This window comes from Schistocerca serialis, chromosome 1, assembly GCF_023864345.2.
Source record: "Schistocerca serialis cubense isolate TAMUIC-IGC-003099 chromosome 1, iqSchSeri2.2, whole genome shotgun sequence".
Lineage (NCBI taxonomy): Eukaryota > Metazoa > Arthropoda > Insecta > Orthoptera > Acrididae > Schistocerca > Schistocerca serialis.
In genome coordinates this window covers 600876719-600904199 of record NC_064638.1, presented here as the reverse complement: position 1 = coordinate 600904199, position 27481 = coordinate 600876719, and the positions used below count along the sequence as shown (strand labels likewise).

At 44.3% G+C, this 27481-nt stretch overlaps 1 protein-coding gene across 1 annotated transcript in view; it reads right to left on the bottom strand.

Moving 5' to 3' along the window:
* The window catches only part of LOC126418565 (cytochrome P450 4g15-like), a 110737-nt gene extending 83580 nt beyond the window's left edge, over positions 1-27157 (bottom strand). The window contains exons 1-2 of the mRNA XM_050085420.1: positions 26943-27157; positions 3295-3496 (exon numbers count right to left, since the gene is read on the bottom strand). Coding sequence (XP_049941377.1) covers positions 3295-3496; positions 26943-27157 — 417 coding nt within the window. The remainder of the gene's footprint in view (positions 1-3294; positions 3497-26942) is intronic.
* Between the last annotated feature and the right edge of the window lie 324 nt (positions 27158-27481).

Genomic DNA, 27481 nt, shown 5'->3' with positions numbered 1-27481 from the left:
CCCCAAACCGCGATTTGTTAAAGCGCTCCCGTGCTGGAACGATTGTGGCGGTTTATGCAGGTTAAATTCAACCAGTCGCTTTTTGAGTTTGGTACCATTTATTGTACCATCAACTAGTTTTCTAACCACTGCAGGCTCATCACCAGACGGAGGTGTTAGAAGAACATTATTTTTTGCACCATTTGCAGCTAGGCGTTAGCGTCGTGGTGTTGGCGAAATTAACGAAAATGGAGAAAGCGTTTGGGCTCCATCTGTCCGCGCTCGCTGCAGCAGCTGTCTGTATTATATAACCGGTAATATATTCCTTTTAGAGGATAAATTACTGTATGGACAAAACACAGGAACGTGGCACGGCAAGTCACCTTGTTGGTCGTAAGTTCGCCATCAGCTGTAAGAACGTTTTATTTAGATGTATTGACCGACATTTGCTTTCGAACTACCGGATGAGATGAACCACTCCAGGATTTAGAATCGTCGTTAGAGAATCATAAGCAGTTATTCCAATCAACACTGGATACGGGCAAAGCTCGTGTTTCAGTGAAGCAGTCCGCCGTGCCTAAATTTCACACAACCAGCCCTATTCGCAATCTGGGACGCAGTAAAGCCGAGTAAGACAGGCCAGAAGAATTGGGAGAAATTGCGCTAATCTTAACTTGTCAGTGGGTGGCACTTACGGTATAGTACATACAGATAGCAAACGGTCCATCATAATTTATGGTCCATTTAAGACCACGAATGACGCACAAATTGAGATCGACATTTACCCGTCTCCTTAGTCAGTAAAGCTATTAGCGAAGTTAGCACGTGGGCAATATTTTTCAAATTTTGACCCGAAGGATTCATATTTCCTGCTACCTCTGGACGTAAATACAGATAATCTTGATAATACTCATTTTTGGAATGTATCAATACAAGAGGTTACGATTTGGGATCGCCTCAACACTAGGAATCTTCCAAAGATACACAGAGTAGCTTCCTCAACGTTTTCCAAAGTCCATAAACTATTTTGCCAAGGGAAACTCCCCATCGCATCCCCCTCAGAGTTAGTGGTAAGTCGGCCCATTGGACAGCCCGTCAAAAACTGGACACAGATCAAACATGAAAACAGGAAGAAGCTGTACTGAACTGTGGAAAAAAGAAAAAAATAGAACAGTGAACGGTCCACATTTAATACGTCCCATATCGAGCAACATTAATAGCCATTGTGACTTGTGTGGTCACTGTGTTGGACTGCGAAGGGGGAGATCTGGGTTTAAATCTCACTGGGTCTTCAGCTTTTTCTTTTCCCATAAAATTACGAAATTTCCGTCTGGTAATTGACGTGTCTGTTCGTTGTATTCAAACTTATGTATGTGTCGTGACGTAACGTCAGTTTGCAACAGCGACATATAACGCAGGGAGCAAGAGACGTACGTACCTCCTATTTGTTCTACACAGGTACCACATGTTATGCCTCTTGCGTTCCATTTTGGAAGTTTTGTCCCTTGAATTCCTTTCTTGCAATATAGTTCACATCCGTTTATTTTTTGTTTTAATTTCTGTGAGAGGTCTATGCGGCATCTCGCCTGCGCTCACTATTTATCACGGAATATGAGTCATATGGTAAGAGTGTATTACCGTCGCAAGTAAATGTGATGAATAGTGAGAGCAGGCGAGATGCCACATAGACTTATTATTAAACCTCAGAGGGTGCGATGGGGAGTTTCTCTTGTAGAGATCATAACTCCTCCATGTGAGCTCACATATTCAGCTGAAAACCGGTTTGGCCACCGGTCGTCATTGTCGCCAACAAGAGGCATCGAACGTTCCTCTTTGCCAAAGGTCAGACGCACCTAACTCGGTCAGAAGCACCTAATTCGTCAACGGAACCAGCTGAGGCTGTGACAACGCAGGAGCCATTTCCTGTCCTACGTCCAGCGCAGGGGAATTCCAGGCCCGCCACTCACAGCTACCGCGCTTTCAGGCTGTCCCCGTAGACTGCTCCTGATTTTCACTCCAGCCATAGCCGCAGCGCCGTTACAACCTGCACCCGTTCCATCACTACCATCAGAAACAGCGGCAGCAGCCGACAATCGAACTGGAACAGAAGTGGCAACCTATGGAGGTTGAGCCACTTCCTCCAACACTGTAGTCGCTGACTGTCTCAACGCCCCATCAGCAACCACAGCAACAAGTGGACCAGTCAACAGACGAACAGGACACCCATGGAATGTAAACCCTCGAATTTCGCACACTGTTGGATCCACTGGCAGGGCTAAAAATACGACAGTCCTGGCTGCCCTGATAGTCAAACAAAGGTCTGGTTATTGTCGACCCTATGCGTATTTTAAACGATGAAGGGATTTAGCATTATCGTTGGACACAGACCAGAGCTCAAGATGACCGTACCAGCTTTGGCCATTCAGAGTTGACTGATTTTGCGTCAGCAACGGGGCTTGGATTACGCATCAGTTGGCAAGACCCTCTGGCGATCAGAGGAGGAGGAAAGTGTGTGTGCTTTCCGCGTCCAGTTGTGCTGATGTTCGCGAAGCTTCCCAATAGATGACTTTACTTTTGTACACAGTTACTTGATTGCTCTTAGCTTTTTTTCTCTGTTTGTTGTTATGGCATTGTCTGTATGTTGTTGACAGTTCTTGGATTTCACTTTCTGGATTACTCTGTTTGTCCCTTCGGAAATATTCATAGTTTTTCCACCAACTAGTCGGTCCTTTCGGCTTCTCACTGTTTCCTCGGAAACCGACTTGTGGCCCTCCCACATCTGGGTAGTGCGATATGAAACAGTTATTTACACCCAGGTGTTGTCCTCAGTTACAGGGTAGCAATCAGCAAAACTCCTCTCGATCGATTTTTGACACAGTTCTGTTATTATAATACTGATTTTTTAGTCTAAGTTTCTTAAACCCATTCTCGGGATAATATGTTGACACGTTTTGAGTTAAACAAATATTTTATCTGTGATGCCTGATGTTTATTACGTTTCATAAATGTTATGAAACATAGTGCACATAATCATACCTGTGCTAAAATTCCCCTACCACTGCGCAAAAGTAGAAAAGTCAAAATGTTCATCTCTTGTAAGCTGGCCCATTCCACATCATTACAACGTGTCGTGTACTTGATGCATTCAAGGGAGTAAACCCGCCCCCCCCCCCCTCCTCCCTCCCGACGGAGGTTCGAGTCCTCCCTCGGGGGCATGGGTCCGTGTGTTGTGCTTAGCATTAATTAGTTTAAGTAGTGTGTAAGTCTAGGGACCGATGACCTCAGCTGTATGGTCCCACACACACAAGTGAGTACCTCGGTCCGGAAGGCGGGCATGACGGCTCGACGGTGCTGCCGCCACTGGCGGCCGCCGGTAGTGAGTAGGCCGTCGCCCACGAAGGCAGTCACCGCGTTCACGAAGAAGTTGTCGCGGTGCGTCAGCGTCTTCGCCATCAGCACGCGCTGCACGTCCTCCGGTTCCGTCACGAAGATCAGCAGCTTCGGACCCACGTACACCCTGTGGGGAGTATCACGAGACTAAAGCAACGGTACAATCACAACCAAAATATGAGACCAGTTGTTTCTACACGCTTGGTGTACATCGGCACTAATGAAAGGAAACTGCTCTTATTGCTGAGAAACTGTTTGTCGTTGGATATTAGCGATTGTTTTCCGACCTTTAACTATGCCCTTGTTTTGTGATAAGCTTCATGAAGATTGATCATCAAAGTTTCAATGGGCACTTTGCTTACGACAGGCGTGTTCCTGCACGCCGACAGAATGCAAAACTGGCGGAACTCTTGAATGACCTCGCAGAAAATGACGTATAGAAATACAGTGGAAGCAATGAAAGCAGACATGTATTGACTCTCAAGATACAATAAATGAATGAAATGCAAAGAACGTTTGGTAGTACTGTGCCACGCAATGAATTTAGTCTACAGACGCCGATGTTAAAAATCCTCAAGCACACCTTGCGAATAAGACTTACACTTGATCCAAGCTGAAAAAGTTAGCTCTAAGGAAGTTAAACGGTGACTTGTGATACCACACACCTCATTTCAGTTACTACAATCTACAAATAACACGACATCGCATTGCTTATTTACTCAGGCTTCTCCTAAATTTGTTTCACAAAGCTTTGACGACCTTAATGTTAGGTCCACGCCTCGAAAGACTGAAAAGGCCACAGTGACCCGAGCTTCTGTAGTATCAAAATTTATTAGTTTATGCAGACACGTCTAGCTATTGGAAGATTTCGAGTGGCTAACACCACTCAATCCTCTAGGAGGATACCGTTAGCAGATGCTCAGTTTTACTACGTTCAGACGCAGCCAACGACAATTTATGTAGTATACTCGTTAGCTGTTTCTTTCATTTGTTACTATAATTTTGACAAGTGTTTTTAGTCATTGTTTCTTTTTTGACAGCACTATTAAAACGACTAAAGTGTCTAAACCGGTTGTGCCAATAAACAATATTTCTGTGAGCACCGACTTATAACCTCTATTGAAAAACTTAGCGACCTCCCTGACCCCCTATGCCAACAACATAGCAAATATTACTGTGTAATATCAGCCGAATTCAGGAATCCCTAAATACACATTTACGTGATTCTGCAGTTCAGATCTAATATTCCTTTACGCTACCTTAACATGCTGCCAGCAGGCTAACCTTAGAGATCCTGCAAACAGTAAGCCAATGAGACTTTGAGCGACTGTCACCGTCACGTCTAACTCAGAATCCTGCAATCGCTGCGTCTAGTGTGTCAAAAAACGCAAAACTAAAGTCAAGTTGGTCATAATATGCTACGATTGCAACTCCTCCCAAATATGATATCTAGTGTGTCATCTACACTGATGGAAAAAAACGGTACTGAAAATTTGAGAATATATTTGCCTAGATAATACATTTAAGTGATTAACATTCCAAGGTCACAGGTTAATGTAAGCGATGGATAAGCCATAGAAAATGTGAAATGCTGGTAGATTAAGAACCAGTGTTACCACCAGAATGCTGAATGCAAGCATGCAAACGTGCAAGCACTGTGTTGTACATGTGCCGGATGTCAGTTTTTGGGATGGTTCCAAACCTGTTGCAGTTGGTCGGTCACTGCAGGGACGGTTTGTGGACAAGCTGGTGCTGTCGTCCAATGATATCCCATACGTGCTCGATTGGAGACAGATCTGGTGATTAAGAGGGCCAAGGGATATATCGACACTCTGTAGAGCATATTTGGTTACAACGGCTGTATGTGGGCGAGCGATATCCTGCTAGAAAACACCCCTTAGAATGCTGTTCATGAATGGCAGCACAACAGGTCGAATCACCAGATTTCCCACACCAGACCGTTACTCCACGTATAGGTCCAGTGTATCTAGGACGCAGACAGGTTGGTTGCAGGCCCTCAACTGGCCTCCCTCTACCCAGCACGTGACCATCACTGGCACCGAGGCAGAAACAGCTTTAATCAGAAAACACAACAGACCTCCACTTTGCCATCCGATGAGCTCTCGCTTAACACCACTGAAACCCGATCTTCTTGCGACAGTACATTCTCGTGACCGCCGCTGTCAGCAGTCATGTACAGAGGCTTCATTCATACCAAGTCTTTCTGTAGACTCGCAGAAGGAACATACAGCTTCTCGTAACCCTATTATACGACCTCGCTCAAACTCAGTGAGTTGTTGATAATTGCGATTTTGTCACCCTGAAAGTCATTCTTGACTAACATCAACTCACCACGTCCAGTCTCGAAAGTAACTAAGGTTCACGACCGTTACAGCGTATACTTAAGGCAAACCTAATTTGCATCCTCACAGTGGCGCTACTGGTGCCACCCTTATGCGACTGGCGTGAAGTTTGAAAAGACATCATCTTTCGGATTTAGAAACACACCTACCAACTTTCGTTTATGTCGCACAACTCCTCCTTGATGTTTCTATTTATTTCGGTCATTTGTGCCACAGGAATTAAAATGTGATGTAAGTCGGAATATATCCAACAAACAACCGAGGAGATAGGGTTCAAGTGGTACTCTTGGGTGAAGAGGATGGCACAAGAAAACAGCTTATTTAGTCAAGAACGAAATTACAATTAAACCAATACCATTATCTGCTGACGGGTGTTAATATACAAAAATGGGGACAGTTGAAAAAGCGTGCCCCGACCGGGTATCGAACCCGGGATCTTCAGCTTACATGGCAGACGTTCTATCCAAATTTTTTTGTTTTATGTTTAATTCTTTGTTGATCTCATTTTGTTCCATATTGCTCGTTGTATTTCTTTTATGCGGACGTCCCGTAACACCCGTTTTCTCAGTTCTATTATTACAGAGGATAGCTTACTCTCTGACCGAACACGCTGAGCTACCGTGCCAGCATCTAGCTGAGCCAGCGAGGGCACAGAGGATAGTGCGACTGCAGGGACTTATCGCCAGCACGCTCCCCGTGAGACCCACTTTCTCAGCTTATAGTCCACACACTACATTCTTAATGCCCCTGCCATGTCCGAAAGAACAGATGCCATCTTCATATTTAGTCAAGGTTTCTTCTGAAGACAATTATAACAGTGTTTTATAAATGAATGAGTGTGGGCGGCGGTTTCTGACGAAGATGGATACAGGAGGAATAGAAGAAGACAGTTCATAGATGCAAGTACTTCTTTGTTACTCTCTGTTTATAAGTGAAACATCAAGAAGGGGTTGTGCGACGTAAACGAAAGTTGGTAGGTGTGTTTCTATAGCGGAAAGATGATATCTTTTCAAAGTTGACGCCAGTCCCATAAGGGTGGCACCAGTAGCGCTGGTCGTGAACCTTAGTGACCTTCGAGATTGGACGTGGTGAGTTGATGTTAGTCAAGAATGCCTTTCAGGGCGACAAAATCGCAATTATCAAACCTCACTGAGTTTGAGCGAGGTCGTATAATAGGGCTACGAGAAGCTGTACGTCATTGGACTTTGAGGCTGCTAGAGTCGATGGTGAGGAAAGCTAATACACGTCATGACATCTCCGTCCCGGTATGAGTAGAGGTAGAGCTGAATATGCGCCTTCACTGTCAATGCTGCGTCAACAGGAGGCATACATTTCCCAGCTCGTGATGTACCAGCCCAGTTTAGATGCTCTGCTGTCCGCTATGAATATGTCAGGCTGGGCCACGCTCAGTGGTGCAGGGCATGGAAATCCTTTGTTGATACCTCGGCAGGGCAAAGATGATGGCTGGATCCACCGCATCGTAGTTCTGTGAAGATGGCTTAGTAATGGACTGCCCATTCAGCGAGGTGCTCAGGCGGTGGGCGGAAGTTGGAAGCCCGGCGAGAGTAGAGAGACTGCGTCATAGATATGGCTTAGAATAATACAAACTGGACATCACATCGCTGTCCAGCTGGGAGAAGATGACAGCTGGTTCGGGAGGAGTTTAAATGCAGCTGCTCGCGGCTCACTTTTCAGAAAGGTCCACGTTTGTTGGCCACACAGAAACTTTCTGGAACAGAGGCAATGAACGAGGCTGCTATTGCCATGCAGTAGTCGGTCAACTTATAGAAGCTTTCTCATAGCTATTTCACTCCCAGAACGTTGACATGCGGGTGTCTGACGACACGGGATGGGCGACTTGTGATGGGGTGCTGAGCATGCAGGTAGGCGACTGGCGGCGGTCGGTGTCCGTTTCCTGATGTGCTGTTCCTGGCTCCAAGCTCCGCTAAAGCCCATCCCGCTACAACAGGATCATGTAGCTTACAATTAGAATACCAAATATAGTGTCACATTAAGAATGTCGGCATTAGGGAAAGAGTAATAGTTTCGTCGGAAATTGCAAGAGAAGAAACACGCCATGGACATCGCCTAAAACAGCTCGTGTTCCATCGTAGAGATTTTGGAAACAACGGAAAGCTGAAGTCAATCAATACTCAATTTGAACTAGCCCTTTAAGACTACAGCTATTTCTAGATACTCAGCAAGCCAGTATGATTACTACAGGAACGATATGTATGCGTACGCGGTACATACCTAGTGTTCTCACTTAACTGTGGTTCGTGGGACTTTGTAAGTACGTTTTTACAGGATCGTAGGCATCTATCTTCAAGTGCCTGTCTGTTCAGGTTTTCCAACATTTCCGTGACATACTCCCTTCGGTGAAACCCAACTGTCACCATTCATACCGCCCTTTTTCCCATATAATCAATAAACAATATTCGTACTGCTCTATTCCAAATAAAATATTCCATATAACATGTGTCCAATTGTTATTGGATACAGGCGTACAGCTGTTAGAATGTAACTCAAATACGCGTAATGTTTAAGTTCAAAGTATATTTTCATTAATTCGACCTCTGACTTCAATGAACTTTCCGAATTCTCTTGACGACACCACTCTTATGAGGTCTTTTTGGCGTTCTTTTATGAGGGCAACGCAAATCATAATCAGTGCGACTCTCGTATTTACTTGTCCTTCGTAGAGTCCGCCTTTCAACCATCCTCATAAGCACAGTTCTAAAGAGCTGAAGTCCAGGGAAGTTGGGGGCACAAACGTGGTCAATTCTGCTGATCCATCTTCCTCGAAACGTTATGTTTAGATGACGTCACCTGATGACTTGGAGGAGCAGAGCGCCTGTCATTCTGGAAGAATATGCACACCCTTGTATCCAAAGGAACCTCTTCCAATAACCGTGGAAGCCAGTTTTCAAGAAAATATAGATAACGTGGCTCTGAAGACGACGCGGTAATACGGCAAGACCAATCAACTGATTATTGAAAATGCTTCTCCGCAAATGCATGTAGGTTTTCGTCTGACTACCGATGTTGGTTGCGAGTGTTATTGATACCACCATGAGAGACAGTGGGTTCATCAGCAAACCATATTAATGGGATTACTCGGCTATTTACCATTAGACAACAAAATTTATCTTCAGTTCCTTCCGGAACGTTTGAATCCGCTGTAAATGACAGGGAGAGAGGCAGTGCATAAGTAATGTCCGCCATATTCTTGCATGGAGAACACTGATAAGTGTAGAAATTCTGCGTGTGTTAGTTGAACCTCTACGTTCCACCATTTGAAAAATCTATCCTACATCGGCCACACTCCGTTTAGTTATGATAGCTGGACTCTGCATCAGTCTCACGCAATTTTGTGAATACGTGAGTAAACGAGTGAGTCTGGTTTTCTGTGGTTATGAAATCGTCTACCGCATTATTATAAGCAGTAATAGCATTTCCATTCCAAAACCTGTACACAAATATCATATCGGCGTACTCAGCACATGTAAATACGTGACACGGTTAAACGATGCAGTAGAATTGCCAACTAACCACAGTCACAGACACAGTTGAAAACTTAAATCACGTAAACTCTAGCACAACTTCACAACTTGGCACTTCAAAACAAAAATGACAACTGTTTCATGAAATTACGAGCGGACTGGCGGGTGTCTGTAACTTGATGTCACGATATTTAAGTGCAGTCTTCTGGCCACTCTCAGGTGAATATTGGCGAAAATAAGCTGAGCTCCTCTGTTTAATACCCCGTTGCCACATCTGTGTTGTGCTCCAAGTCAATGTTCTGTGCTGCGCATCATCTGTTGTGAAAGTCAGTATTCACCTGAATGTGGCCGGAAGGCTCTTCCCGGAAATATCGTGGCATCCGACAGTTCGCTCGAAATTTCATGGATCAGTCTCCATGCTAGTAGAGTTTTAAGTTTCACAAAAATGACAAGTGTCCAGTGAACCCATAGCAACTGTAGTGCCAACAAGCGAAACGAAAATTTGGCTCTGTAGCCAGCTGTATGTCAGTGACCAATTAAATCTGGATACCTATTATTGTATGTTTTGTTCGATTCACATCGTACCGCAGTCTTCTAAAATGTTTACTGTCCCTCTTGAAACAGCCTGTATATTTGTGAATTGTTTGCAGCTAATATAGTTTATCGCTTCTCATCATCCATAATTTACCCTATTACCAATCTCCCTCTGGGAGATTCTTTTGGTCTGTAATTTCCATGACCTCTATCATCCATTTTCTAGGCAGTCGATCTAGTTTCCTTCTTCACGCGGGATCCGCCCCATACTCTGCTAGCCCACCATTATCATCCATTCGTTCTAAATGGCAATAACATGGTAACACCTCCCTCTCAACACCTTCCAATATGTTCCCACAAACTGCCATTCTTTTTGGTTCTTCATTTCTGGTGTAGTTTTATCTTGAAACTTCAGATCGTCGTCACCAGTAATCCATTTTTGTGGAGAGAAATTGATCTTTTCTTGTTCTTGTATTTCCCGAACTTCTGACCGATGTACACAAATGCTTTTTGCTACTGCTTTCCGTATAATCTTCTTACTCCAATCGACTGGTTTGCTTGTCGTAACATATTTCCCTTGCTCAATGTTATCTTTAATTTCCTTTGGACTCCATCCATTCTCAAGTATAAATATCTGAAAGAACAAAATTTAATACTAAAATTTCCCGTACCTATAATCCGTTCATCATAAGAATAAATCTGATTCAAACAAACACAAACGCGACGATTGGTCAGAAGCCGTAGCAGAAGTACACTGGTGTTGTTACGCTCTTGGAAGTAGGTCCTATTTATGTATTAGATACCTTATCACTAAGTTACGTTAAATGAAACTTTAAGATATTCAAATGTATTAACAGCCACCAATGTTTTTCTTAATCACACTTTAGCTACGTAGTTTTAATTTCAAAAATCGTGGACTGTCACAACCTCTGCAGCGTTCTGCTCTGATTGTCGCGCTGTTAACGCACAGTATAAAAATGGCTGAGGCTGCTTTCTGTTCCGGAGTGAAAGACGCGCGTGGAACACGGTTAAAAAATGCCGAGAAATAGGCTGTTCTTAACGTTTTTCATAAATTTACAGAGATAGTCGGCTTTGAAGTTTTCCCACGTTCTATATATACTGCAGTTATAACACAGTCTATCGCTGGACGCATAACGCAGGCGCTAGCGTAATTTATTGTAAATCTAATGTTCTGAGGCATCAAGGGATCATCAATTTAGTATTGGAGGGCAGCGTGGAGGGTAAAAATTGTAGAGGGAGACCAAGAGATGAATACACTAAGCAGATTCAGAAGGATGTAGGTTGCAGTAGGTACTGGGAGATGAAGAAGCTTGCACAGGATAGAGTAGCATGGAGAGCTGCATCAAACCAGTCTCAGGACTTGAAGACCACAACAACAACAACATCTCGTAATTATAAAACTCATCATTTCTTGTGAATAAGGCATGTCTTCTTATTTCTAATTACATATTGGACATGAAATTCCAGTTTCCATTTCAAATACAAATTCTTAATTATCGATGTTTTACGGAAGACTGCTCATCAAAGTTGCTTAAATTAAGAAAACATAATTTAATTTTTAAGGCAAGAATGAAAATCCAAATCCTCTTTATTTGGACTACATCCATCGTTTTATACCACAAAGGTAGATAAGTATCGTAGAAACATGAAAAACAATCATTTTCACATCATCGAGCACATCATAAAAATGCTACATTTTAAATTTGCTACTGTACCATTACAACATAAAACGAACAGAACTGATTTGGAACCAAGCTGCGGGATTTGGCCCGAGAAGTTGAAAGGGTACAGTGCCGCCCGACATTGAAAATAGGTACAACATACTTCATTATTTTTGTCAGAACAACACATTTTTTTTTTTAAATAACTCAATTTCAATTAATACAGCGAAGCCGGATACCAGTGTGGGAAAGAATGACAATTTATTTATTTAATTGATCACATGTGCACTCCCACAAAATAAATCCCTACATCCAGTTTGGTGAGATCTGTGAAATGAATGAATGTATGGTCGTCTGCTAACCACAGATAGCGAATGTGAATATATGATCATCTTTGAGACGATCCTTTGGCCACCTTTGGTGGAACCAAAGAGATGAAACTTACTGGAGCTTTGAGCGCCTGAAATGTGGCTGACCAATATGGTAGCATGGTCTTCCCCCACCTCGACAGAGGTGCGAGATGACCTGAAGAACGGCCATGTTTCAGCACTCTGCCGCTGATCTTGTGCTGTTAAGACCTGTCTTAGTTGTGCTCCGTAAAGACAAAAGAGTGGAGACATGGTATGCATGTGGAATATTTAAGAGTAGTTTGAAATAACAATTTCTCTATTTCAGGAACTTTTGTGGGGAGAATTGAATGTCAGGCAGGTAATATTAATGGGATCGTAGTAATCTTCGGAAGTGACCAACGGTCACAATGAAATCACGTGTAGCAATAAGCTGAAATACTTCCGTGTGCTTAAGTTAAGCTGAATTACTAGCGTGTGTACAATAAGTTGAAATATTTAAGAAATAGCGTGTGTACCATAAGTTGAAATATTTAAGAAATGGCGTGTGCAGGACTTGAAATTAGAGACGAGTACTCCCACGTGGTGAGTACTGTGTGAGTCTCAATCTGTGTATGAGACAAAGGATAAAGTGAAGTACTCGTCCATGGTATCAGTTGAGGACTCGCGTGTGTGATGAATATGTTCTTAATATTACTTTGCGTGATATGATTCCGTGTGACGCTAGATTCAAACTCTGAGAGAGAAGCAAGGTGAGTCGGCCGTCTATCCAGCAACGCCACTTGGCTTGCATTGCACAGGAAGACGTGCATATATCTCCTGAGTTCATAGTAGGAAAGTAGAATTACGAAGTGGGGCAGTGTAGTGTGAAACTGGGATAAATATTAATTGAAGTGGGAAAGCTGGAAGTGATAATGTTGTGACTATGCCCTGTGTAGTATTTCATGTTGTAGTGCGGTGTATGTCATGTAATTTAAGTATGTGTGGTTTGCATGGGAGAGTAGCAAGGTAGTTTCAAAAAATTAGTGGGTTATGCTTGTTCCTTCGGTACCGCTCGGTCTGGAGGAAAGTTTAGTGATGATGATTGTGAGAGTCGAAGTGTGAGGTATAATAAAAGATCCACCATCCTATCCAGAAAGTGCACTGTAGCGTTAAATAATTACGAGACCATAAGGTAGAGAATCACCAATGTAAAGCCATGCCCACTGGGCGGAATTTCTCATGTATTATTGTTGTAGGTTATAGAATTTGTGTGTTTAGGTTATAGAATTTATCGGAATAAATAAGATAGTGAAAAGAAAAAGATTGGTGGACTTTTCCTTCGAATTGTATGTTATCAAGATGTCCCGAATCTATAACGCGTGCGTCATTCATATTCAGTGCGGTGGCCACGTGTTGATAAAAGCCGTTAAATAAAAGACAAAAAGAAAATGTGGTATTGCCAGTGCGTAGTGAACAGTCAGGGTTCTGTAAATTACTGATAGTCAGATGTGCGTTTCCGTTGCGTATTATTCATACAGGAGGATAATATGTAACTTAATTGAGAGTACGAGAGTTCATATTACTCAATAAATGAGAATGAATCCACTCACTTGGCAGACCACTCATCTTGCAGGCCTGACTGCTTGATGCCACAGTATGAGCAAGGCATGTGGGTGCCTCTCAAAGTAACAAGACTGTTAAGCTGACAGACGTATTGAAACTAAGCACACAGCTTTTTCACACGTCACCGCTTAATGCTGATGGGATATAGAACGGCTCGTCATAAAGGAACAAGAGAAAATGCTGCGTCTGGTTGGCTTCGTGGATTCTGTTGTTGATAGACTCGTTATCAACGCAGCAGGTGACATATCCAGGACTGAATTGTATTTCTCGGATTCGGATAAGGAAGGAACTAAGAGAGTACCAGATGACTGACTGTAAGTAATACCTTCATTGACTTCAATATTTAACTATGCGGTAGTAGGGGGACAAGGGCGGTACCAATGTATTTTGATAGTGCAGGTTGGCTACATCAGGGGCAGGTATGCACTCAGGGGCAAACCTTTTGTCCTCCTTTGATTGACAGGTACTTAACCTATTGTTAAGTGGTTTCCCATGTCACCCCCATTCCCCCAATCTTCCTCCCCCCCCCCCCCGCCCCCCACCCTCGCTGATACAGGTACACTTTCAGATCTGAGTTATTGGAATAGCTCCTCTCACTCTTATCAATTTGACTGACTACTTAATTAAATTGATCAATTAATTAACCTCTCACCCACTGGTAAATCCCCTTCCCTCCCCGCCAACTTCTCCAGAAAATGGCAGGAAGTTGAAGTTCCATCAGGAAAATGCAACATATCGCGGCTACCTCCACTAACCTAAGAATATGGAGGGAATAAAGGGCACTTGGGCTACCTTCACTAACCTAAGTCATCTGACCGCGATTTCTTCCTAGGAATTGGCTGGAAAAGGACTCAGCCTGTGCTGGACAGAACAGATGTAAGTCTCACTTAACCTATTGTTCTGTTAAGTGGTTTTCCATGTCATCCCCATTTCCTTAAACTATTGGGCCGCCTTTGATGCCAAATTAAGTAATTAGTTATGTCCTCCCACCATTTACTGGTACACTTTTCGAATTTCACATGCTTTTGAACGCCATTTCTGGCGCATTCTTCTTCGCCACCCATCCCCTTTAACTATTGTACTGCATTTTACATAAAAATTATGCAAATTAACCTAGTGTTATGCACTAAACCTGCTGTTCTGCTCCATGTCACCCACTCACGCAACCTTGTTAATATAAAAAATTTATGTAAATTAATTAAATCGATATTTTTCACTTGTATGGGGTAGTTTTTTTTTTTAATTCGCAGCGTCCTATTGGTTGGTGAAATCGACGTAACACAGTTTAAACAAAAGTATGCTAATAAAAACACCTCCTCCCCCCACTCGACGCCTGACGTCGCCGCCACCGCCGCCGCCATCAGCTGCCAAGCGACACGTAGGTGTCAGTTTGGGTCCGAAAAGGATTAGGCAGTGACATCTCTTTCATACATGACACCCAGGAAATTCATGTCGAAACACGTGTTCACCTAGATACCGTTGCTGGAGCGATGACGCATAGCTGCTGTGCGGGTATAGCGCCGAGATAGATGCCCCAATGCTTCCCAGAATAGCACAGGGTGAATTCTTCCTAGTGATCGTCACTAAATTTACCCGTCAAACTGCTGTTGCTGCTGCCGGTGTGGGAGCACCGTCTCAAATGACATTAGTTTTTGCTGAAGATGAGTGCTATTACAGAGGTGAAGTTTAAGATGGAAGATAACAAAATATATATAATGGTTTCATGGAATTACGCCTATCATGCAGCATGAATTGGGTTATGGGAGCAGGAGGCATGTGACCGTGTCTACTTCCAAAGATATACAGCAGACATGTCTAAAATTATATCTCCTGTACTTGATGAAGACCACAGACATAGCATGTGGTTAAAAAACTGTACACTGGCACAGTGGGAGCAGGGTTGAGAAAAAAGAATACAGAGATTCTGAGGTAAAAATTCATTTATTTCTGATCCAACTTAAAAGTAATTTTACATTTTCATATGCAAACACACCAACACTTTTTTCGTACATGTTCTTAAGTCGAAGGAGAGGAGGCCTCCCTTAGATTTCCAGGTCTTGAATAGCAGGAAACTTAAAAATTCGACACATCCATGAAATGTTCTCCTTCCCCTTCATGTAGACGACGTTAACCGTGTGATTGAATAATTTAAGTGCCATCACCATATCTTTATAAAGTATGCTAGGTTCATCCCAGTGAATTCCATGATAGAAATGTGTTAACCACTTTGCACTCTTCTGTATCTTAGCACACTTCACGTACTTGAAATACCTCGGTGATGCAATGTTTGCTGATAATGTGTCTATTATTCCACCATCTTGTGTGTATGCTACAGACACAACATCTTTAAATATGAACTGTCTACACTCACCATCATAGAAACACTGAGCGCCTGCAATCATGTTCGCACCTTGAGGCCCCATTGCGAAATGCTCTAGGTAAGGTGCAGCACCTATTCATTTATACAGCTCGTTGCACAACACCAGTGAGCGGGCAGTAGTTGATCACACAGACATGTATAACTAGCGCATACGTGGCAGTGTGTTCTGGGAAATCTGCCGAAGATTCAAATTCAATTCGTACATCTATAGGTCGGGGGGGGGGGGGGGGAGGAGGATTGGGGGAGGAGGAGGGGACTGGGGGCAATAGGATAAGTGCCAGTCAGTCATAAGGAAATGGGGGTGACATGGAAAACCACTTAACAGAACAATAGGTTAAGTACCTGTCAATCAGAGGAAGACAATAGGTTTGCACCTGAGTGCATACCTGCCCCTGATATAGGCAACCCGCACTAACAAAATGCATTGGCGCCTCCCTAGTCCCCCAGCTTATGGTGAAATCCTTCAATACTCTCTTATGTTACACACAGTTTATGCAGAAAATTACCGTGTGGTTAAGTGAGGAATTTTCATCATTCTTGTTTTTAATTACAATAATACGTTAGCTAAAAACCATAACGTGTTGCAGTTTTCGTCTAGTCGTCTAAGGAGCGTATTGTAGGAGATTTTCAGTACATTATTTCATTCTGCTTAAAAATTAAATGACATTTGAAGCTGTATTGCTCCTCTCCTCGTCTCTTTTTACGTGTGAACTGCAGCTGGCCACGTCACTGCAGGCTAGCTGTATCAGCTGACTGGCCAGTGCTGTCCAAGTTACATGCGCCGGTAAGACTATTGTCCCGTATTATCGCGAAGTCGTTGTGTGCGTAATGCACAGTACGAAACGAACCCTTATTATCGTACTTGACAGTACTTGAGACAGCTTGGCTACAGTCCCACGTGAAACGGAAATCCAGTGAGGTTCCAATAAACCTGGAAGTATACACAGTGCAATGTTTACATCAGGTTTATTCTTATGATGAACGGATTATAAATCATGCCGTTCGTCAGCATCCTCTATCATATACTCTCTTTTTTTGAGTTAAGTTGTTGTAAAGAACATTAAGATGCTCGAATATTATTTTAAGCTGAAAACCGGTTGCGCATAAACAGTTTAAAAGCAGCTCGTAGTTGCTGAAATGTGATGCTCCTTGAAATATGAGTTGAGAATTGTGGGACATCAACTACACAAATTAATTCTTAAATCCCGCATGTCATATTCTTCAGACAGCTTCCTCAACATTCAGCTAGAGCCATCAGTCATCATTATATTCGGCAATCATCACCTGGTCATCACTGAATAGGAGAGAGAGTATAGGTTATCATATCTCACTGACGTTCCTATCCAGCTACATTGACTTCTCCATGTCTGTAATATAACACTACCTTCCTGTAATTTTTCCTACGCAGTTTGTCAAATTTCATAATTCTGAAGTAGGTTCAATAAAAATGAAGCATCATTGAAAAATATTATCTAAATGAACTATACAGGGTGAACATTAATAAAACCGACAAATTGCAGGGACGGATTCCTGATTGAAAATGGAGGAAAAAAGGTCCTACGAACATGTGTCTGAGAAAGGACGGTGCGCGTGCATTGACAACAAATCGTCCCGGAACACAGCACAGTGCGGCATCGCATCCACGTCACAACAGATGTTCAAAGTGGCCACCATGGGATGCAACGCACGCATTCACACGTCGCATCACGGACTGCCCCGTTCTTTCGCACTTTCCGAATAGCGTCAGAGGCGTGGTGATCACGCTGCTGAAGGCCCTGCATATCAATAACTGGTTCAGCATACACAACGCATTTCAAATGTCCCCAGAGGTAAAAATTCAGGGGGTTTAAGTCCGCTGATCTAGCACGCCATGCTATAGGGCCATCGTGTCCTACCCAACGTCCAGGGAAAATGCTGTTGAGCTTCAGCGGACTGTAATACGGAAGTGGGATGATGCTCCGTCATGCAGAAACCACATAACCTGTCGTATTGTCAAAGGCACATTCGTAAGCAGCCCACGGAGAGTATTCCGCAGGAAGTCCCGGAACGTTCCTCCGCCGAGGCGTTGTGGAATAATAACCAATCCAAGAATGCGGTCGCCGAGAATCCCTGCCCACACATTAATGCTGAACCAATGCTTATGATACGCCTCAACCATTCCCCGAAGATTGTCTGTAGCCCACAGATGACGATTATTCTGATGGATGATGCCAGGTCTAGTAAAGGTTACTTTCTTGCTAAAAAGAACTGATGCCAGAAACCCCATAACTGTGATGGCCTGTTGCAAAAACCATCGATAAAATCCTTCCCGTAGAGGGAAATCTACTGCTGATAATCCTTACTCTCGTTGCAGGTGATACGGATGGTACCAGTTGTCATGCAGGATACACATAATCGTGCTTTGGCTTACACCATGTTGGCGGGCCACTTGTCTAAAGGTTGTACTAGGGTTCGTCTCGATATCCCGTAAAACCTGATCATCAAAATCTGGTGTATGCACAGTCCGCCACCTCCCTGCACGTTAGTCTATCTGAAAGGATCCAAAATCACACAAATGCCCTAAAATGTTGAGTGTTGTTGTTGCTGTCTGTGAGGGTGCTCGTTTCGTGCTGCCTCTCGACCATTTCCATCTGCTTGGCCACACACAAACACTATTTCGGCTTGCTTTCGACATGAATACCAGACCATCCCGCTGCTTACATTAAGTTGCGTCAATTACAAAGCCTGCAACATCCAAGGAACACACGGCACATGGACAGGGGAACTTACATTCGCCAGCGTCATCTACGATGAATTTCGGACACATGTTCATAGGACCTTTTCTTCGTCCATTTCTAGTAAGGAACCTGTCCCTACAATTTGTCGGATTTATTAATGTTCACCCTATATAAATGAAAAATATTCCACACAATGAATTAGATGTATCATTGTAGGAAGCCCACCCGGTTAGCCGTGCAGTCTAACGCGCTGCTTTCCGGACGGGAAGGCGTGCTGCTTCCCGGCACGAATCCACCCAGCGGTTTAGTGTCGAGGTCCAGTGTGCCGGCCAGTCTGTGGATGGTTTTTAAGGCGGCTTTCCATCTGTCTCGGCGAATGCAGGCTGGTTCCCCTTATTCCGCCTCAGTTACACTATGTCGGCGATTGCTGAGAGAACACTTTCTCCACGTACGCGTACACTATCACTATTCTATCATTAAAATATTGGGGCTACACTCGTATGGTGTGAGACGTTCCCGGAGGGTTCACTGGGGGCCAAATTGCACAGCAACCCTGGGTTCGGTGTGGGGCGGCGGTGGGGTGAGTGGTGGACTGCTGTAGTCTGTTGTGGGGTTGTGAACCACTGAGGGCTACGGCGGGGACCAAGCCTCTCCGTCGTTTCTAGGTCCCCAGTTCTTAACAATACAATCATTATAGTAAATAAATTTCAACTTTTCTAAAATAAAAAGTACAACAAAATCTACATCTTATTGTTCATGGCAGATACCGTATACTGGTTTTAGAACAGATTTTATATTTATACTGTTGCAACACTGGATTCTCTTTTTAGTGTATGATTTCGTTGATTTATGCTGCAGTCTCGTTTCTGGCAGACCATCGGCAAAGCTCGGCGATGACGAAGCAATTCTACTAATTACCGACGCATCTCAATCGCAACAGTGCTGGCCTGTTCGTCACGGTTTGTCCATACACGTGCACACGAGCGACACGTCCATATGGTCACGACCGACAGGAACAAACAGACTGAATTTCCAGTGAAATTCTGGTGCTTATTCTTGAATTTTTTTTTGTTTACACAGCAGATAGTACCAACAGAAACATGGGAGCAGCAAAAGTACTGGCTGGAGGGGAAATCGCAGCAGACACCACATTTATCGTTTTTGCTTGGAAGAATGGTCAGCTGTGAATGAGGCGTTCCAAATTAGCCCTTCATTCCTGTAAAGTGTGAACCAACCACTTAATTTCAACGAACTGGTAGTAAAAGCATTTCACCATTCTCACATTTCTTTAGATTTCCAACTCGTTCGATTTGGCTGTGGCTTGCTCACCCGCTGTCTTTCCCTCTCCCTCTACATCGGTGCTGTGTCCCTCATACCCATTTCACTTCACGATCCTATCCTATCTGTCAGCTGTGGTCTCACACAATCAAAGCTACAAATGTACACACACCCACACACACACACGCACATACACACAGTCGCTTAATTGCAGGTTTTATCAAGTACTGACTGTCATTCAGAAATGGTTCAAATGGCTCTGAGCACTATGGGACTTAACATCTGAGGTCATCAGTCCCCTAGAACTTAGAACTACTTAAACCTAACTAACCTAAGGACATCACCCACATCCATGCCCGAGGCAGGATTCGAACCTGCGACCGTAGCTGTCGGGCTGTTCCGGACTCAAGCGCCTAGAACCGCTCGGCCACCAAGGCCGGCGACTGTCGTTCAGACCATCACTGAAGTCTTGCCTCTGTAGTAGGGATTCTCGGAAATAAAATGTGAATTAAACTTTCCCTGAATGAAATTTACTCTCTGCAAAGGAGTGTGCGATGATATGAAACTTCCTGGCAGATTAAAACTGTGTTCCGGACCGCGACTCGAACTCGGTATATTTGCTTTCGCAGGCAAGTGCTCTACCAACTGAACTACCCAAACACGACTCGCAGCCCGTCCCCACAGCTTCAATTCTGCCAGTACCTCGTCTCCTACCTTCCAAACTTCACAGAAGCTCTCCTGCGAACCTTGCAGAACTAGCACTCCTGGAAGAAAGGATATTGCGGAGACATGACTTAGCCACAGCCTGGGGAACGTTCCAGAATGAAATTTCCACTCTGCAGCGGAGTGTGCGCTGATTTGAAACTTCCTGACAGTTAAATGTGTGTGCCGGACCGAGACTCGAAAGTGGGACCTTTGCCTTTCGCGGACAAGCACTCTAAAACCTTTTTTCTTTAATCTAATTTTGTTCTACAGTGTTCGTTGTATTTGTTCAAGGCGGACGTCCCATGACACCCGTTCAGGTTCTTCGTTGATCCGTTCACTCAGTTTTTTTTTTTTTTTTTTTTTTTTTTTTTTTTTTTTTTTACAGAGTGCTGCTAACCCTCTGACCGAACACACTGAGCTACCGTGGCGCCGACCAGCTAAGCTATCCAAGCACGACTCACGACCCTTCTTCATAGCTTCAATTCTACCAGTACCTCGTCTTCTGCTTTTCAAACTTCACAGAAGCTCTTCTGCGGACATTGCAGATCTAGCACTCCTGTAAGTAAAGATATTGCGGAGACAAATTTGGACCGTAGGAGACGAGGTACTGGCAGAATTGAAGCTGTGGGGACGGGCTGCGAGTCGTGTTTGGATAGTTCAGTTGGTAGAGCACTTGCCCGCGAAAGGCAAAGGTCTCGAATTCGAGTCTCCTTCCGGCACACAGTTTTAATCTCCTAAGAAGTTTAATATCAACTCATACTCCACCGCAGAGCGAAAATTTCATTCTGGAACAACCCCCAGGCAGTGGCTAACCCCTGTCTCCGCAATATCCTTTCTTCCAGGAGTGCTGGTTCTGTAAGGTTCGCAGAAGAGCTTCTGTGAAGTCTGGAGGGTAAGACACGAGGTACTGGCAGAACTGAAAACTGTGAGGACGGGTCGTGAGTCATGCTTGGGTGACTCAGCTGGTGGAGCATTTGCCCGCGATAGGCGAAGGTCCCGTGTTTGACTCTCGGTCCAGCAAACAGTTTTAGTCAGCCAGGAAGTTTCAAACTTTCCCTATTTAATACGCTATAAGACGGAAACTAATTACCATGCGGGTAGCAGACTTGGTAACGTTAACGATCAGAGTATGGGGTACATGCTTTTCATGCGTCGCAGCGCCACAGTCCAATTCCAACTATGGCCACCAGGCGCCGTGGTCAGTCATCGTTATTCATAGTCTCACACACCTGACCAGTCGCAGTGCATTTGTTGACGCTAGTTTGGACAAAAGTAGCAGAGCATTATTGGTGAAGCTCTTCTATCAAAACAACAGTAATGCTGCAGCTGCACTTCGACAATATCGCCGGCTGAAAAGCTTCCGGAAGTGTCCTCTTTCCCCACCCGCTGTGCAGAGCATGTTGAAGAAGTTCTAATCAACTGGAAAACTGGGCGTCGGTGCGGAAAGAGGCCAACGACCGGTTGCACCACAGGTGGTTGATGAAATCGCTGTTGCTATGGCAAACAACGCTGGGCGCAATTCCCGATCGTCAGGTAGTGCGTGTGCTGTGTCACGACAGTTGAACATCCCATGGTCCACTGTACGGAAGGTGCTTCGAACCACTCTCAAATAGTATCCATACAAGATCCATATTGTACAGCAGCTTGTACCTCAGGTCGCACAACAACGTATTGGCGTCGGTCTCCGCTTTATCGCAAGAATTGAAGTTGACAAGGGCTGGCCCTGGACCATCCTATGGACAGACGAAGTTCATTTTTCTCCGACAAGTGATGTGAACACACAGAATTGTCGAGTGTGGGGATCTTCCCCATCAGTCTGCGATGCCTGGAGCATACAGGCGCTTTCCTCGACCTTGTAAATCTCGTTTGCTTCCACCGCTTCCTCCCGGGCCGCAGATCTGGCTTGTTTACTGGCTGTAGATGTGCGGTGCTGTGAACGTACAAGGCGGTCCGCGTTTTGCGCCTTCTGCAAAATTCGAACGCCACGCTGCCAAGTTGAATGCCCGTGATAGTCGTCTGTGCGATTGCCATGAAGCCGTCGTTGAAGATAACTGTAGCCGATTTGCCAAATTGTCTGCAGTTCCGACAACTTCTGTACCGGAATATATATGTTTCGGGGAAAAAACATACAAATTAGCGAATTTATCGACTCTTTAGAGTTTAAGAGTTTTGACGCTAACTCGTCTTCCCAGTAAATTGTCAATCGATAGGTCTTCGTATACATGTCTGACTGCCGGTCCGATGATCAGGTATTCGACTACATGAAATAGTTTACGGGCAAAGCTGTTTCGACTATATGTTCTCCGTAATGTAAGGTATCGAAATATGCAATAAAAAATCGATTTTTTTAAACTTCTAGACCAGAAAGCCCTCCTTAAAGCCCTGGATGGGACAGCACTGTCAGGCGCAGTTCACACGGAAGTGGCTGGCGCGAACGCCTGGCGCGGTCGTGACGCGTTGTTTCGTGGTCCGCGCCACTCCGTTTGTCGCTACGAGCGCAGCACCGAAGTGACGCGGGGCGGAAACGATGAAGTAGCGCACGGCTGTTCTCACACCGTCAGGTCGCAGTTTTCCTGGAGGAAGACCATTTCTTCTCGACATGTATAACGGCATCGACTGGCGCTCAGTGTCTTGCGTTTTTTGTCCTTCCACGCTCAAATGTGATCTTTACATTTCTTTAGTCAACTTACGAACTTTTTCGGTTCTCTTGTTGTTCACCACAACAAAGGATTTTGTACTGAATAGTTCCAGGTAAGCTGCTAATAGTTTTATCAGTAATGTTTATTCTTTATTACAACCTTGGTTCGGCTATAGCTGCCGGCCGGAGTGACCGAGCGGTTCTAGGCGCTACAGTTTGGAGCCGCGCGACCGCTACGGTCGCAGGTTCGAATCCTGCCTCGGGCATGGATGTGTGTGATGTCCTTAGGTTATTTAGGTTTAAGTAGTTCTAAGTTCTAGGTGACTGATGACCTCAGAAGTTAAGTACCATAGTGCTCACAGCCATTTGAACCATTTCGGCTATAGCGCCGTTCTCAAGTAAACCTGTAGATGTTACTTTTGGTGAGTCTACTTATGTTTACAAATGGGTCAAATGGCTCTGAGCACTATGGGACTTAGCTTCTGAGGTCATCAGTCCCCTAGAACTTAGAACTAGTTAAACCTAACTAACCTAAGGACATCACACACATCCAAGGCCGTGACGGGATTCGAACCTGCGACCGTAGCGGCCGCGCGGTTACGGACTGTAGCGCCTAGAACCGCTCAGCCACTCCGGCCGGCTTACGTTTATAAAAGTTGTACATAAAGACCAGTTTACACAGTGAAAACCAGAAACGTTTTATTTTCAACAATTATGTACATCTTCCATCTACTTCTCTACATAACCGCTACTCCAACTTCGAGCGTTGTCGTAGTGTTGTATCAACTTTACAATATCCTCGTAATAGAAAGCAGCCGCCAGTGCTTTCGGCCACTTATCTGTACTGGTCTGCAGCCCGTTGTCTGTGAAAAAATTTTGTCTTTACAGCCAGCGGTTCTCGTCAGCAGAGATGAGTCTCAGCGGGAGCCAATTACGGAGTGTATTGCGGGTGATCAAACTCTTCTCATCGAAAACGCTGCAGGAGCATCTTCATTCCCCCTGCAATGTGCGGCCGAGAATTGGCATGAAGAAGGAACTGCTCGACAGTTTTGTTATGTTGACTGCATGACAGGCGAATTCTCTAACCAGGCCCTCATACTTGGCGGGAGACGCTATTCCCTACGCATCTTTAGGTGCTCACTGTTCACTCAAAACTGAAAAGAGCGGTTCTAGGCGCGCAGTCCGGAACCGTGCAACTGTTACGGTCGCAGGTTCGAATCCTGCCTCGGGCATGGATGTGTGTGATGTCCTTAGGTTAGTAAGGTTTAAGTAGTTCTAAGTTCTAGGGGACTGATGACCACAGCTGTTAAGTCCCATAGTGCTCAGAGCCATTTGAACCATTTGAAAAGAGCGACCCGACACGATCGACGCGCATACTAGAGACATTGCCCAACATACCTGTGCGAAGCTTTACCGGATTTTCCCGGTGGTGTCCATTTCGCAACTGATCGTAACTTACTTTCTGGACAACCCTTACATAGACTTACAAGGAATAGATGCCCACATTGCCTCAATGAGTAAACTGTCGCCTGGATATTTGATTCTAGATTATAATAGTCATGTATGATCTATTTGCATAAAATATTTTCGTAAAATATTTTTGACAGCCAGTATGACAGTTTATTCTCGTTATTTCTTTGTGTTTATAGTGCAATCTTTGCTAGTCAGTGATGTTAGTTGTGTTTCATTACTATTATAATTTTCTTGTGATCTGTAACGATAGTTTTATTTAGTTTTTCTTTTACTTTGTTTTTTTATCCGTTCTCGTTTTCCAAAATAAAATTTTCTAGGTAATTTTTATATTTGAGATAGATTTGTTAATTAAAATCATCCGAACGATATCCTTAATGAATAAATCAACCTCAAAGATAAAATCATCTAGAAAATTTTATTGACGCTTTGGGAAGTCGGCACATATAAAAAACAAATTTAAGAAAAAACAGACGAGAACTATAGACGCAAATGGAAGAAAATCATAATAACAATGAAACACAACTAACGTCGCTGGCTAGCAAAGATTACACTGTAAACATAAAGCGATAACGAGAATTAATTGTCAAACGAGCCGTCAAAAATATTTCGCTAAAATGTTGTACACAAATATAACAATCTATAAACAAATAGCCAGTCGTCAGGTTACTCATTGAGGTAATATGGGCATCTGTTCCCAGCAGATGTACGTATATATTATATAAACTGCTCTTTATGTACAGCTTGTATAAACGTAAGTATACTCACCAAAAGTAAGATCCACAGGTTAAAATGAGAATGGAGCTATAGCCGAATAAGCAAGAAGAAACATTACCAATTGAAAAGCCAGCAGCTTATCTGGAATTATTTATCATAAAATGTAATACTATGACTCATTCTACGCTAAGAGTGCGGCCGAAAGGAAGAGGGAGAATTTTGTGGTTCGACAATAGAAGCACGACCGTCTTCCGTCTCTTCGATAGTGTGCATTCCTCACGTCTCGTCCGCGCCCCGTCCGTGCCCCTCCGCCGCCAGGCGACCTCGTCACAACACTTACATATGAATTGGGCCTATGGCTCTAAGTGCATTAAGACAGGTACACACACGCAACAAAAGTGGCGCCAGATCTAGTAGCATATTGTAGTTGCATGTGCGAACTCCCAATTTTTAGTGCCGCAATTGAAGAGAGAAAACTTTTGTCACCCCACACAAAGTTCAGCTTGGTTGTACTTCGTTGCGCCACTTTCCCATCACCACTGCTCCCTGGTCGTAGTCTTTCGGAACAAGACCATTCTGTCGCAGTTATCGTTGTGTAGTTGCTGCTGTACGCCATCCGATTTCAGTGGTTTTTTTTTTTAAATTATATTTGCGAAAAAAATGAAAACAATGGTCGGCAGGTACTCTTTCGCAGCTGCTGAAACTACAAAAACAGTAACGCATGTTTGATTTTCTGCAATAGTGTGTGTGTAAGTGCAATATTTGCAAATTAATGACGTATCCCAATGTTTTCGAAATTTCTTGAATGTGCAAAGGAACTTAATATATTTCTCCAAAAAAGCGACTCGTATATAGTTAATAATTTGTGAGACCAAGTACTGTGTAAATTGGGGCTTATACGTAGGAAATAGTTCCAGAGTGTGATGTGGCAGCTGTTAAACTAGAAATTAGCTATTCGAAATGCTCTGTATAAAAGAGTATAATAGGAATCTAAAATCTTGGAAGATGGCGTGTCTGCCAATGATATTTTCAGGTCAGCTGCTACCTTGCCGCCGGCCGCGGTGGTCTAGCGGTTCAGGCGCTCAGTCCGGAACCGCGCGACTGCTACGGTCGCAGGTTCGAATCCTGCCTCGGGCAGGGATGTGTGTGATGTCCTTAGGTTAGTTAGGTTTAAGTAGTTCTAAGTTCTAGGGGACTGATGACCACAGATGTTAAGTCCCATAGTGCTCAGAGCCATTTGAACCATTTTGTTACCTTGCCACTCTACGCAGCATTTTTGTCTCTGAATGCTATTTCTTTTATAAATGTGTCTGTTTCTCCTGATTTATCCCTATGCGAAATCTATTTTCGGATCCAACATTTGGGTTTCGTCTTGCTTGTATTGAACTCTTGTCACAGTTCTAAGGTCATAACCTGCACTATAACATTCATACCCCGCCCATACGATTTCAGTTGACGCCATATTGAAAACTGTGCAACTACGTAGAATTTGTGGCGTCCTGTGTGAACGGTAACTCAACGAAGCCACAACAGCGAGCCACAAGCTGTGATGCCAGATGTGTGTGTGAACCCGGCTTTGATGTAGGGTATTCATAGCGCTCGTCACAATTTAGGGGATAAAAGCTGAAACGGACCTGAAAGTGTTACCGTAGCGAGCGCGCAGCTGAGAGAAGGTTTCCATGAGCACGGGCAGCCGCCAGAAGAGGTGAGCGTTGCCGATGAGTGGCAGCGTGGGCGGACCCGGGACGTCCGTGCGCGGCCGGCGGGCCCACAGCAGGCAGAGAGCGCCCGCCATGGCGACAGGCGCCAGAGATACTAGCAGCAGCAGCACCAGAGGCAGCATCCACATGGCAGCCGGTACTCAGTGCCGCGCCGCGCCGCCGCCGCCCCCCTATATGTAGCGTGCTGGATGCGCCGCACCGTGGATCGCCCCCAGCGGGCCGCTGTGTTTTGCTTCTTTTCTTTTCCCCACATACCACGGCTTGCGTGCAGCCCTCAGCTGTGGCTAGGTACTCTCCACCACTCCAGTGTACACACATACGGCGAGAAACGTCCGCAAGACGTAATTATATCACGCGTAGCAAGTAGCGGATAGCGTGCCCAGAAAGGAGCTCTACGAGACGTGGCCGTATCAATGCGGAACTGAGGATGTCTCGGAAATACCAACCTGTTA